The 14,106-nt window shown below is 43.7% G+C and overlaps 1 protein-coding gene across 4 annotated transcripts in view; it reads right to left on the bottom strand.

The window, feature by feature from the left end:
• LOC126188069 (glutamine synthetase 2 cytoplasmic-like) overlaps positions 1-14,106 on the bottom strand; it is a 423,240-nt gene that overhangs the window by 9,263 nt on the left and 399,871 nt on the right. For all 4 annotated transcript variants that reach the window (XM_049929519.1, XM_049929528.1, XM_049929545.1 and 1 more), the window contains exon 3: positions 855-1,019. In XM_049929519.1, the coding sequence (XP_049785476.1) occupies positions 855-1,019 (165 nt within the window). The remainder of the gene's footprint in view (positions 1-854; positions 1,020-14,106) is intronic.

The following is a 14,106-nucleotide window of genomic DNA, read 5'->3' as shown; positions in this document are numbered from 1 at the left end:
GCTAGAGGAGTTTACACGTAGCTGCAATATTTTTTCTTTTTGTGTAATCGGTTCACTGCCTATCAAAATTTCCTCTCCTATGCCAATCTCTCCATCTCAAAGTGGCACCTGCACTTTACGTCCTCAGTTTCATGTATGTATGTATGTATGTGTACCATGGAAGTCATTCCCTTGCGTCTCAGCACATGTCCTGCCATCCTATCCTCCTAATTAGTGTTCGCCACAGATTTCTTTTCTTGCGGATTATGTGGCGAACCACGACATTTCGTCTCAGTCCATTTAATTTTCAGTCTCATCATATTACGCTGTATCTCAAACGTTTCCATTCTGTTCTTTTCCGTCGGACTTACGTGTAAAGGCAAATTAACAACAAAAGACAATCGAGTAAGGAAGATGTTTTACTACTACTCGCGCAGTTTCCTTTCCTATCGGTTTCAAACTGCTGTTATGTCGGGGGAATAGTACACACACTTTTGTGCGAGATTTTCCTTCGCAATGATTCATACTGTCATCTCTTTACGTTCCACCTTAATCATCGCACAGAGCGCAGTAAATGGTAATGATTATGATATTATTATGATGCTGTTTGATTCGTGGGGCGCTCAACTGCGCGGTCGTCAGCGCCCGTACAAATTCTCAATCTTTACACAGTTTAGACTCGCCACTTCCACGAATGATGATGAACTGATGCGGACAACACAACACCCAGTCCCCGAGCGGAGAAAATCCCCGACCCGGCCGGGAATCGAACCCGAGACCCCGTGATCCAGAGGCAGCACGAGCTGCGGACAGCGCAGAAGAGATACTTTTAATGTCCCGCGGCAGTTGCCTGGAGACGGCGGTGGGCAACTAACCTGTGGGTTCCTTGTTCGGCTTGTAGGTGTCGCAGAGCACAAGCACGTTTTCTGCACCGGGCCGAAACGGATCCTTGTACACAGCTACCGGGTGCAGGTACAGGTCGGAGTTGTGCCCCTCGGACTGGTACGTTGAGCTGCCATCGTAGTTCCAGATGGGGTAGTCTGCAACACAACAATAACGCTGCTGTCAGTATAAGCAGTCACAACAAAAATGGTTCAAATGGCTCTGAGCACTATGGGACTTCTGAGGTCATCAGTCCCCTAGAACTTAGAACTAGTTAAACCTAACTAACCTAAGGACATCACACACATCCTTGCCCGAGGCAGGATTCGAACCTGCGACCGTAGCGGTCTCGCGGTTCCAGACTGTAGCGCCTAGAACCGCTCGGTCACTCCGGCCGGCAAGATGAGATTATTTCGCGTATATTGCTAACAATGTTAGTCGTGATCTTACTGCTATTGTTATTTTAGGAAGAACAATATTATTGGCCTGGATTATTATTAAATAACGATTGTGGAAGCAAGTACAGAAAATAGTGGGATGGGAGTAGTCTTATTACTTCCTAGTTGGGAATCGAGAAACCCAACCATTTACTGTGGGAGATAAGGCTTAACGATGTATCCAGCCCATGGTGCAACTTTATTTCTTTCCAAATTAATAAAGCACTGTCACTAGAAGTTACGTGAAAAAAAAAGGAGCACAATGTACGATGAATCCCTTGGCCTTTTAGTTTGACACTTCTCCGCCAAGCCACCCATTGAAGTTTCTCGTTTAGCAAAAAAGTTAGAATTTGACGTCTAGAGGGCGTCTTTATTACATAAGGACTGGACAACGCTAGGAAATCAAAACGGTAGTGGTCTTATTGAAGTATCCGTTCTGTAATCAGTCTTAAAAGATGTAGGGGGAGCACAGAGAACGGTTAGATAACGATTTTTATCCTGCTCCATCCGAGCAAGGGTCAAGTCAGTGTCTCAACGACGGTGCTACAGTGATCGTGAAACTACAGAACTTTACTTTCCCACGAAATTTCCTTAGGCTAAACTATATAACAAACAGCACATCGCTGGCTAGGTCTGTACATCGTAAATGTGTATTTGCAACCTTAAAACTGAAACTGTACGCATACTGGGACGATCACAAAAATTCTAGCACCATTAAAGATACTACTGTAGAATGAATGCTATGTCAGATTTACTTACTTTAAGTAAGGTCAGTATGTAAGTAAAAGGGGAGGGAAAAGAACCTGTCAGTGGAAAGTGAAAGTAAGATTTTTGTGTTCAAATACAAACTATAATCTTTTCAATTTTGACGTTCAGGGCAATAAATACTGCTTCTCCCAAAAGTATTGCGTGTGGACGGGCTTGTCATGCAACAATTTTTTTCTGCGTTTTAGATCTCTCTAGAAGTGAAAACATTTTAGGTACCGCATGAAACAAACGGACTTTCCATGCACGAGCTGGATTATACTAGTAACTGCAAAACATTGCTCAAGCAATTTTTTTCCCCATTGACACACGTTAGCGAAAATACATTTTTGAATGAAAGAATTGTCTCTCTCAAACAGGTGCAGAAGAGGGAAAAAGTTTTACTGCAGAGATGTAGGTTATTTCATTAAACAATTTTAAAGACAACGCACCATTTCATTAATTACATTACAGTTTACACGTGTTTAAAGTCAAACAGTTTCTCGATTGCCGGCCGGGGTGGCAGAGCGGTTCTAGGTGCTACAGTTTGGAACCACGCGACCGCTACGGTCGCAGGTTCGAATCCTGCCTCGGGCATGGATGTGTGTGATGTCCTTAGGTTAGTTAGATTTAAGTAGTTCTATGTTTTAGGGGACTGATGACCTCAGAAGTTAAGTCCCATAGTGCTCAGAGCCATTTTTGAGTTTCTCGATTTACCATTTTCATCGCACGTGAAAGCAGCTACAAAGAACAGTCCTGACGAAGTAGCTGAGCGTTTTATTTGTATCACTTTTGTGTTTTTGTGGTAATTGTCGAATGTGTAAAATTTATGGACGAATTCTTCTGTATTCAAAATTTTTTTTAACTTACTGACATATGTGCCGAAGAAACGTACGAAATACGTTTTTGTTGACATCACATTTTTTTTCGTCGTAGACTCAAATTGGGAACTGAACAAACAAAAAACCGAGTGAGCGAAAAGGAAGTGGTATTTGGTGCTATACGAGGGACAGAACATATAGTTCTGGTCGAGACGATTGATGAAATAGCACGGGGGACTGTCTATTAAACCTGTTTCGTTGTCTGTGGGTGCAAGTAACAAAAATTACTTCACCATACTTTTCATAGACCCGTAATTTCTGAAAGCATATACGTTGTATCTCCTCAATCCTCAGCACCGCTTTCACGTAGGCCAGTGGCTACACTGCAGAAGTGTGGTGCAAGTATTCTTTTTGCAATTGCGTGCATAATTCGCATCAGCACGCGCTGTTGCTAATGCCAAACAATTTTGTCTCATCTGAAGAGCTATTTCTGTGGGTCTGGAAAGCGAACGACCGTTTACTGTCGACTTCAACGACTTCCTTTTGAGATTTCTTCTTATTGCTGATTGCCAGCAGCAAATTCGAACGCAAAGGGGAGCAGCTATGGCGCTTTTATTGCAGCCCTGCGCTTATTTCTCCTCTGAAGTTTCTGGAAGCTCTTCAGCTGTTCTCAGCGGAACGGGTCTCTGTAGCCTGACAAACTACTTCTCCGGCTGCTTCGGCGAACAGCCGCGACGAAATGTGGTTTGAAAAATCTTGCCATCTCGCTCGCAATTCTGCCACTTCCTTGAGGAAGCCCCAGCATTTTGCCGATACTGTGCACTCGAAGAACAAGCCGATGAACTCTGCTCACAACATCGCTGTCATGTAAATTATGCTTTACTTATTTAAGAACGCACACTACTTTTATAGTGAAGCAAATATGTTGTCAGCCGTTTGGTATCCTGGCTTGGTAACGCCTCGAGGTTTTTAGAGGTTTATCGCATTCATCTATCCCATAACTAGAGCGAGGTACATCAAGTGCAGATTTTGTTTCATGTATCTCAAACGGAGCAAGCAAGCAAGCAAGCGCGCGATATTTCGGGTCAGCCGCACAAGGCCCCTTTCCTCCAGAACTGTGCAGCGTAGATTTTGCGTGTAAAGTGAATATAGGACAAACTTTTAAAAACGAATTGTGAACTTTACAATGGCTAGAATATGTTGGAAACTAGAGAAAACAAGCGAATTTTACGATCTTTTCTTTACTGGGGAGCAAAGTACTCCCAAAGTTTTAAAATGAAATGTTTTCGCCATTTCATTGTAATTGTTTATTATGTTAAGTACTGCAATTTCGACGTTGCAGTTTAAATTGGCTCGAATGCCGAAACTGTCGTAGTGGACGTAATAAATATAATTACAGACACACGGCAAAAATGTGATTTAAAAAGTTAATTTCAGTGACCGATAGAAAATTAATATTATGACTCGAGCTTTAAGACTGAAATTCGCTGGTATCAAAAGACATTCCAGGAGATGACGAGCTGTGCAACATTTTACGAAGGAAACAATTTTGCTTCTTCAATTACATTTGATTGCAGTGGCAACTACACACTGGAAAGGATGTCACAGAAATAGGTTTCCTTCGCTCTTGCATTATTTGTATTTAATGTCCCATAGATTATCTAACACTTTCCAAGCTTGTAAGAAAGTTCAGAGTTCGGTTTGGAGCTCAATACAGCCTGAACGTCACATTGTCTTTATCACTGTGCCCCATATTTTCATGGGGTTTTCGCTTGCCATTAGGCAAGATATATGGTGACACATAGTTCACTAAGGTGGAGAATAACCGATTAGATAAGAGTGACGTTGCTCATTAAAAATATTACATCTATCTAAGTGAGTTAATATGGTGGAATTAATGAAAGAAATCTTCGGAAATCGTCAACTACAGGGCTGTGTTACGATGAATCAGTTTAAGTATACCTATTAAAAACTCAGAACATCAGTTGCATCCTCTTGCGAATTAAATGTCGAAAATTTCAAGGCAACTGTTACAGAAAAGATATCAGCGTTTCAGTGGGCTACCTGCTGCTACTTATCCATGGAAACATTAAGCACAAGTACTTGCTGTAAGACAGATGCTTTTTTCTCGTGTCTTACTTCTCTTGCCTCATAAAGATCGATTAGACACTTGAGCGTTCAGTTTCTTTACTCTTAGCGCGAAATTACTCTGGTCGGTCAAATATATTTTTCGAACTCTTTCTGGAGCTGTCTTCACTTTTCCTCTGAAGGGGAGGAAAATATGGGCTTCACAACGTTATGCCTAGAATACTCTGGGCAAACAAATGATCGAAAGTTAACAGCTGCAGTCACTTCGCTCTCCCAGGTCCAGTTCTCTCGGGCAGGTCACGTGTTCTGTTCGTTTGCAATGAAACAGCATTTACATTTATGCTGACCGAATAGCTAATATTTTCAGGTGGTTTTCCACGCGCTTCCAGGCAAGCTGTATGATTTTCTATCTGCAAAACAGTATTATGTTCCGGGTGTGCTTGTGAAACACTGAAGGAAGGTTTGGATTTAAACTCTCGTCAGCTCCCAGGTCATTAGCGACGGAGGCAAGCTTGGATTAAGGAAGAACGGTACAAAGCACCGGCTGTGTCTTTTCAAAGGAACCATGCCGGCCTTTAAGTAAATATCATAAACGTAGTTAATTACTGTATTTGCTACAATTAATCGATTGAATTTGTATTAATATATTCACAATAGCTTCTCTGACAAGTACGAATACTATTTTTTATGCTTCTAAATCGATAATTTTGAGATATCAACAGACAAGTGAGTGATGATGTGAATATTTACCTACGCCATTTGAGCCTCACGTCTTCAGAGCTGGTTTTGTGTTCGGCTAGCGTTTGTAGCCTGTAAATTTGCTCTTCCGATAAAAATATTAAGGTCAATTCACAATAATATTTCCTAAATAATAAAGCATAAAATCAGTAAGAGAGTCGTTTGTAGGTATGTTTACAGCTACTTTTCGTCTGCGCCAAGCAAAGAGACGGTCGTGAATTCAGTTTCTAGTTACACCCCGTTTTACTGATTATCCGCTGTGAAATGTTTCATCAAACATTGCAGGTAATACCTCGAAAAAATATCAGTCGCTGATATAAATTATTTTCGATGACGTGGACTCTTAGGATGGTTATTGAAAACACGCAACATGACGGAAACTGTTTGCACACCCTCGAATGTAATAAGGATATTTAGTAGTGTGTAGTTGGTTTCTATAGTTAGAAGATAATTCGGATATTAATGAATACGTCTAAGGAGGATTTCATGGAGGTGGCATAGTCCCAAGGCAGATGAAATTCTGGCCGCTCGTGTAATGTACTGCTGGGAAGAGCTGACAGAAGAGCACGCAGAAGCTTCAGAAGTCTGAGGTGACTGATCTAGATGATGTAGTTATCTTTTCTACAGTTTCAAACACTACTATGGTATCTAATGGAAATCCGAGTAACATTGTGTCAAGTGAAGCTGTAGCTGAATCGTCTAGTACAGATGCGGCAGCTAAGGTAGACTGTCGGTGCTCTGAAAAGTATTTTATGAAACTCGTGAAACTGACTGATACCGTAATAGCTCTAAATGTGGATTTGTGTGAATTGTCTAAAGTTGCTTGCTAACACCAGTATTTTGAGAAACGTCTTACTCTTGAAGGCATATGAACAACAACAGAAGTTATTGCTAATTTTCCGCAGATTTTTTTTCAAACTTCTTCGGCACTGCTTTTGTGCTTCTGGTTCATTGGTATGAATATTTGCCACTCCGTAACTCATGGTGGACTTAGTAATGCACTATAAATTTAGCAGTTTTATTGATTAGTATTCTTTAAGAGTAGATACTGCCATGTATTACATTGTTCTGTGGGACAAAACATTGTCACTTAAGGGGCCAAGTGATTTATGGAAATCATAGAAAACCTAAATTTAAATGGCCATACGGGAACTGGAACAGCCGATGCTTCCGAAACAGAGTCCAGTGTCTTACCACACTGTGTCAAAGTGGTGAGCCAAATAATGCCTGCTAAGACAGATTCTGACAGTATCCGTTTACAAGATGAGTGGAAAACACCTGGCGCAAGTCACATACCGTCGGATTAAATATTTAGAGATAATGTTGAGTGGCGACATGAAGCTGGACGAGCACGTTAAATCAGTGAAGACAAACAGAAGACTTGGTTTTGTTAAAAGGGTGCTGCAAAAGTGTGGTGCAGCTGCAAAGGAAACCCCGTTCAAGACACTGGTATGACCACTTGTTGCGTACTGCTTCAGCGTTTGGAGTCCTTATTAATCAAGTATGACAACGTGCATCGTACGAATTCGTAGACGCACTGCTAGGGTCGTAACAGGGCCGTACAGTCCACGCAAGTGTGTAGTAGAGATGCTCGTGAGATAAAAATGTAGAGTTTAAAAGAAGGAACACTTTGTTCTTGTTCGTTAAATAAGGAAACATATTCGAGGAAGCTCGTGCGAGAATTCTGCTGCCGCCATCATCTCTCTCGCGTTATAAATGCGTAAGCGAGGAAAAGTTTAGAAAAGGTTTGAAATTATCTTTTAAACTTGTTGGAAGTTGCTAAGTGCTCTCATTATCAAACAGTGGATGAGTATGTCCTGGGTAATTTCCGCTACGTTTAAAGCAAAAGCTAGGTTTTGACGCTTCTCAATGTTTATGACGTCCTATCTCGTGAATATTTTGCAGGCTCATAGAGTGCTGTATGCGGATACCGTCTGAAAAATGTCTTAGAAATAGATTTAGGAGTAAAGTATTAATACATTAAAATATTAAGCCTGAACCAGAAAGCCCCTGGAAGCAGGTGGAATCAACGAGAGAAAGTTTCTATTCTAATGGGATTTCATATTGTGTGTCAAGTTTTTTGGAAATCGCTAAGTATTCTCATTCCCCAATAATGGATTAATATCGTCATTGTATTTGCGTACAGTGAAATACGCTGCTTCAGTACATACACAGTATCTAACTGTAGTGCTTGTCTCACTGTACTAAACCTTTAACCTAAGTTTATACGTATTAAGGAGTAGATCATGGCATTTTAATTTCTAAAGTCGAGCAGATTTACATGACACATTTAAATTCATACTTTTGTTGCCCGTCAAAGCCGTTAGATAGACAAGCTGCAACTGGAATCCTGCACTGCGGAAATTACCCTGGATATACTTACTCATCCAGTGTTTAGTAGTGAGAACACTTAGCGACTTCCAGCAAGTTTTAAACATAATTTCGAACCTTTTCTAAATTTTTTTTCGCTTACACGTTACATTTAATGACAGTCTCACGGTGTCTGCGCAAGACGTACAATGGTGGCAGCAGAATGGTCCCACAGTCTCTTTCAAGTATGGGTTTTCTAAATTTACGCAATATGGTTTTCACAGGACAACGTCATTTCTTCCAGGAGTTCTGCTTCAAATTCCCGAATACTTTCTTTTACATTTTCATATGGGCTATACCAACGTGCTACGATCGTAAGACCGGGACTGTTGTGTGCGACTCCGTACACAACAGTAAGGAGAGGTAGGCAACAGTGTGGCTTGGCAACTGTCGTCGTAAGAAAGATGGAGAGGTGCAGAAATAATTGTCAAACAAGTTAACATAATAAACACAAGATTTGGTTAACTTTTATCATTAGAAATAATGCAGCAAGAAGTAAGTCCAGCTCTCACTGTCAAAAAGGGACGAGTCTCTCCGCACCAAAGCAAAAACGACGTTGTCGGAGCCGCGGCTGGGATGCATCTGTATAGCATCACGTTGCGAAGAGCCTCGAAGTGCAAGTGGGCTGTGTGGTTGCCGCCGGCTTTGCTATACTGCGGCGGGAGAGGGTGCTCTTAGTCCAGATCCAGTGTAGGCATAGCTCAGCAGGCATGCACCATTGGGCGTCTGACGGAAACTTCCAGTTCCACTGGCAACTTTGACGCCCGTTGGCTGGTGCTGATACACTATGTGATCTGAAGTATCCGGACACATACAAAAATATATTTTTTCATATTAGGTGCATTGTGCTGCCACCTACTGCCGTGTACTCCATATATCAGGGACCTCAGTAGTCATTAGACATCGTCAGAGCTGAATGGGCCGCTCCGCGGAACTCACGGACTTCGAGTGTGGTCAGGTGATTGGTTGTCACTTGTCATACGACTGCAAGCCAGATTTCCACACTCCTAAACATCCCTAGGCCCACTCTTTCCGTTGTGATAGTGAAGTGAAAGCGTGAAGGGACACGTACAGCGCAAAAGCTTACAGGCCGACCTCGTCTGTTGACTGACAGAGACCGCCGCCAGCTGAAGAGGGTCGTCATGTGTAATAGGCAGACATCTATCCAGACCATCACAGAGGAATTCCAAACTCTATCAGGATCCACTGCAAATACTATGACAGTTGGGCGGGAGGTGAGAAAACTTGGATTTCATGATCGAGCGGCTGCTCATAAGCCACACATCACGTCGGTAGATGCCAAACGACGGCTTTCTTGGTGTAAGGAGCGTAAACATTGAACGATTGAACAGTGGAAAAACGTTGTGTGGAGTGACGAATCACGGTACACAGTGTGGCGATCCGCTGGCGGGGTGTGGGTACGGCGAATGCCCGGTGAACATCATCTTCCAGCGTGTATAGTACCAACAGTAAATTAGGAGGCGGTGGTGTTACGGTGTGGTTGTGCTTCTCTTGGAGGGGGCTTGCACCCCTTGTTTTGCGTGGGACTGTCACAGCACAGACCTACACTGATGTTTTAAGCATCTTCTTGCTTCCCACTTTTGAAGAGCAATTCGGCGATGGCGACTGCATATTTCAACACGATTGAGCACCTGTTCATTATGTACGGCCTGTGGCGGAGTGATTACACGACATTAACATCCATGTAATGGACTGACCTCCACGGAGTCCTGACCCGACTCCAATAGGACAGCTTTGGAATGTTTTGGAACGCCGACTTCGTGCCAGGCCTCACCAATCTACATCTATACCTCTCCTCAGTGCAGCACTCCGTGAAGAATGGACTGCCACTTCCGAAGAAACCTTCCAGCACCTAATTGAACGTATCCCTGCGAGAGTGGAAGCTGTCATCAAGGTTACTGGTGGGTCAACACCATATTGAATTCCAGCATTACCGATGGAGGGTGCCACGAACTTTTAAGTCATTTTGTGCGAGTTGTCCGGATACTTTTGACCACTTAGCGTATGTGATACCACAGAGACTAAGTTTCTTTAGATGTCTGGCGTCATGCTTACTTCTAAAGGACCCCAAACACGGAACTGTATTGTGGAATTTTTTTGTGCTAGCGTCTTGTATTCTCTTTCCTTCACAACCGCATTGCATTTTCCCCTGTATCTTTCCAACAAACCCAAGTCTTCCATAATACTGGTTTTGGGTGATCACCCAATTTCATACCGCTTATTAACGCGAGGAAATTTTGACATTCGTGAAACAGCTGATATTCAGTTCTCTACCTCACCTTTAAGGAAGACAGTCTAACAAAGGCGGAAGTCTGCTGGGGGACGTGACACTTGCGCCAACAACGGGAACGCCGGCTTAATGAAGCCTGGGGGTGCAACGCACACTACTCGGAGCCAGCACGCGCCGGGCACGCCAGAGCGTCGTACAATGGCGTGAGCGTGCCGTGTCGTGGCAGGCCGCACGCGAAGTAACTGGCTGTCAGACGGCGCCATCGATTTCCTTTACGACTGCCCCAATCAGCAGGCCGCCTCTCCAGAAAGCCTTGTGGTGACAACAAGGAAATCAGGGGGGCCGCGGCGTGTTCTTCCCACCCCTACTCTCCGGGAGCCTCGCGGGCCCGACTGGAGTGCAATCGAGACGCCCGCGGGGTGGCGCCAGTGTCGCCTCACTGGCGGCAAAACTTGCGGCTTATCAGCCTCCAGCCTGCGCCGCCTGCTCCTCTGGACGAGCAATTCGGAATCGATAGACACCGGCCAAATTAAATCGGAGATTTTATCCACGTCATTCTCACCCGTGCCAGCAATTCCTGCAATGGAGAGTGGCTTATCGCAATATTAGCTCGTTGTCAGAGCGACAAGCAGCAAAGTGAATATCTAAGGTGGTGACGCTTACATGTGGACCCCACAAACTTCGATCCGCACTGGCTTCAAAACCGTATTCAACACACTGAACAAAATTTAATGCCAATGTAGGGAGCAATTTGTTTAATACTGAGACGGGGACTGCGCTACTCGTAATGAGAAAAATGGTTGAAATCGCTCGGAGCACTATGGGACTTAACATCTGAGGTCATTAGTCCCCTAGAACTTAGAACTAATTAAACCTAACTAACCTAAGGACATCACACACATCCATGCCCAAGGCAGGATTCGAACCTGCGACCGTAGCGGTAGCGCGGTTCCAGACTGGAGCGCCTAGAACCGCTCGGCCACCCCGGCCGGCTCGTCATGACACATTTCGTCCAAATTTATGGTGTTTGTTATATAAATTGAATGTGGAGGAGGGGGGGGGGGAGAGAGGGAAGAGAGGGAATTACTGATGACAGCTACATCTGGACTATCCGGAATCAGCGGAGACGAGTGGAAATGTGTGCCGAACCTGGTTTCCATACCGGGATCTCCTGCTTGGTAGGCAGTTGCATTAACCACTGCTCCATCCGGACACAGTATTTATCTCGGCACGCCTCCACCTAGAGCCACCTATCCGCTGACCCCGTCCATGTCGATGGGCAATGAATCGATTATCTTCAGTGTAGATGCACAATTACGTTTGTCGACCTGCGGAATCTCAGAGTAGCGAGCATAGAGGACATGGACGGAGACTGCGGATAGGTGGTGCTGTGAGGGATGTGTGTCTAAAGCTCTCCCTATACAGAGCTCTCTCTCTCTCTCTCCCCCCCCCCTCTCTCCCCCCACCCCCCCCCTCTCTCTCTCTCTCTCTCTCCCCCCCCCTCTCTCCCCCCCCCCCTCTCTCTCTCTCTCTCTCTCTCTCTCTCTCTCTCTCTCTCTCTCTCTCTCTCTGTGTGTGTGTGTGTGTGTGTGTGTGTGTGTGTGTGTGTGTGTGTAATGGTTAATGCAACTGCATAATAAGCAGGAGATCCCGGTTTGACACCTGCTTTCACTCGCTGCTGCTAATCCCGCATTAAACGCGGATGCGCCTACATCAGTAGTTCCTTCCCGTTCCTTTCCTCTCCCCCCCTCCACCTTCAGTTTACATAATGTGTATCACAGCTGCAGATTCCGCGTGGTATTAGTTCTTTCGAAAATGTCCGAAAGAACAGACACCACGTATTCATAGAATTTGCAGAGCTTAACCAGATATGAACGTCAGAAGTGGGAGCTTCAGGTGGCAAAGCGTTTAGAGAAAATAGCAGTCGCCGCGGGTCGGACGAACTACAAGCTCTTTGTGTTAGTGTACTTTCCAGGCAGCGATTGGTGCAGCGGAAAGATTACAGAACGATAATCTAAGGACCGTAGGGTCGAGTCCATATTAGAACATGTTTCTTTAATTTTTACGTTATAAACCGTAATAATGTTCACTGAATTGTGCTGATTAATATTTTCATAAACGGCATGAAAAGTTAAGAATGAAAAATTCTGGATGCGAAATAAATTTCCAGGAAGAGATTCTGAGATGTACACGAGAACTTTGTGTATAAAATTAGTTGTATTATTTTACAGTTAATGATTTGCACGTTCTGGGTTGAAATTCATAGTAGAAACGAGGCATCTACAACACCTTGTAAAAGCCACATTTTACAAGAACAAACATGGTTTACATTCGTAAAAGATTCGCATTCATCGCAAACCAAGCTTAATGGGTCATTTCTCCGAATACTGGCGAGTACATCAGGTGATGCACAATGTGCTGTACTTCGAATGCCGCCTTCTCGGGATTCGATTTCTTTTTCTCTCTCTTGATGAGATAGAAGTTTTTTTGAAGCTGTTTGGTGAAATTTCTTACCCGACGATTAAAATGTACATCCAAGGTTGCACTCGTGCAGTGCCTTAGGCAGGAATTACTTTAATACTGCACTACGGCAGTCCTTATTTATCACGAAAAACCTCGTCGTATAATTGTGTATTTGTTTTCCCTACGTGTCGGTTAACAGAGGGAATCTGTTCTGCTGCATATAGGGATTCATTACTTCAGTTTAAAAAAATTTGTAAGCCTGTTTTATGTTTCCTAGATTTCGACGAGGTAATGACATTCCTTTATTTTGCTGCCTACTCATTCACCGTTGTTTTTAACTCTGTCCGACAGAGTCAGTACTCTTGAAGGCATATGTAAACTGTCTGCAATAATCTTACATGGAGGGTTATAACGTACTGCGCTGCAGAGGAGTGTGTTACTTTTTTCATATTCCGGTTTGTTTTCAGCATGAGTAAAGTAAAAATTGGACATAAAAATGTTTCGACAGGAAGTCCCGACCACATGACCGTTCGATTACCGTCCTGTCATCTCTCCACTGCTCCAACCATTGCCTGGAAATTGCGCTAACGTACTCGTAAATGGCTCGTGCGTTGCTCAACCCACGCCAAAAACGCTATTTTTTCCTAGTGCTTGGTCTTCTGGAGCTCCCACGTTCGTCACTTTGATTTCTGGTCGTGGCTTGCGTTTGTCATAAATTTGGACGAAATCGGCGATAAGTAGACGCGGTCTCCTTGTGTTTATCACCACTGACCAGCTCGTGTAGCTCAACACGCGACGCGCTATCTTGCAAGACGGGGAGGTTAGCCACAAGGAACAATTCCGCGCGGCGTTAACGATGGATGGTCTGGTGCACAAGCCAGCATCATTGTGGGTTTACGCGATTTTCCAAGCTCATTTACGGAAATACTGGGGTAATTCCCAATCTCCGAACAACTATACACAAACAGTTAACACGCAGAACAAAATTTGCACAATTCACGGACAGGTGGCGCCGACGATTTCACTCCTTTACTTTAAACTTAAGATTGTGGCGACGGGAACGCTATATGGCGTCAAAGATTAAATAATAATTGTTCCAAAACATGGGCACAGCTGGTTCCCCCTGCGACGTATAAATGCTAGGAAAGAAACTGAGGAGATATCACCGTTCTAATCTCCGTCTTTACTTGCTTCAACATTCAATGAATCTTTTTAGTTTTAGCCTCAGAAACGGAAATTGTAACAAGTTCAAGAAAGAAAGGTAATTTTACGCCTCTTCAAAAGTCATCAGTCTTGTCAGGCGTGTGACAAATCCAATTACCCAGGGCCTTGT

This window comes from Schistocerca cancellata, chromosome 1 (genome assembly GCF_023864275.1).
Source record: "Schistocerca cancellata isolate TAMUIC-IGC-003103 chromosome 1, iqSchCanc2.1, whole genome shotgun sequence".
Classification (NCBI taxonomy): Eukaryota; Metazoa; Arthropoda; class Insecta; order Orthoptera; family Acrididae; genus Schistocerca; species Schistocerca cancellata.
The sequence above is the reverse complement of the archived record's forward strand: the minus strand, read 5'-3'. Positions and strand labels throughout refer to the sequence as shown.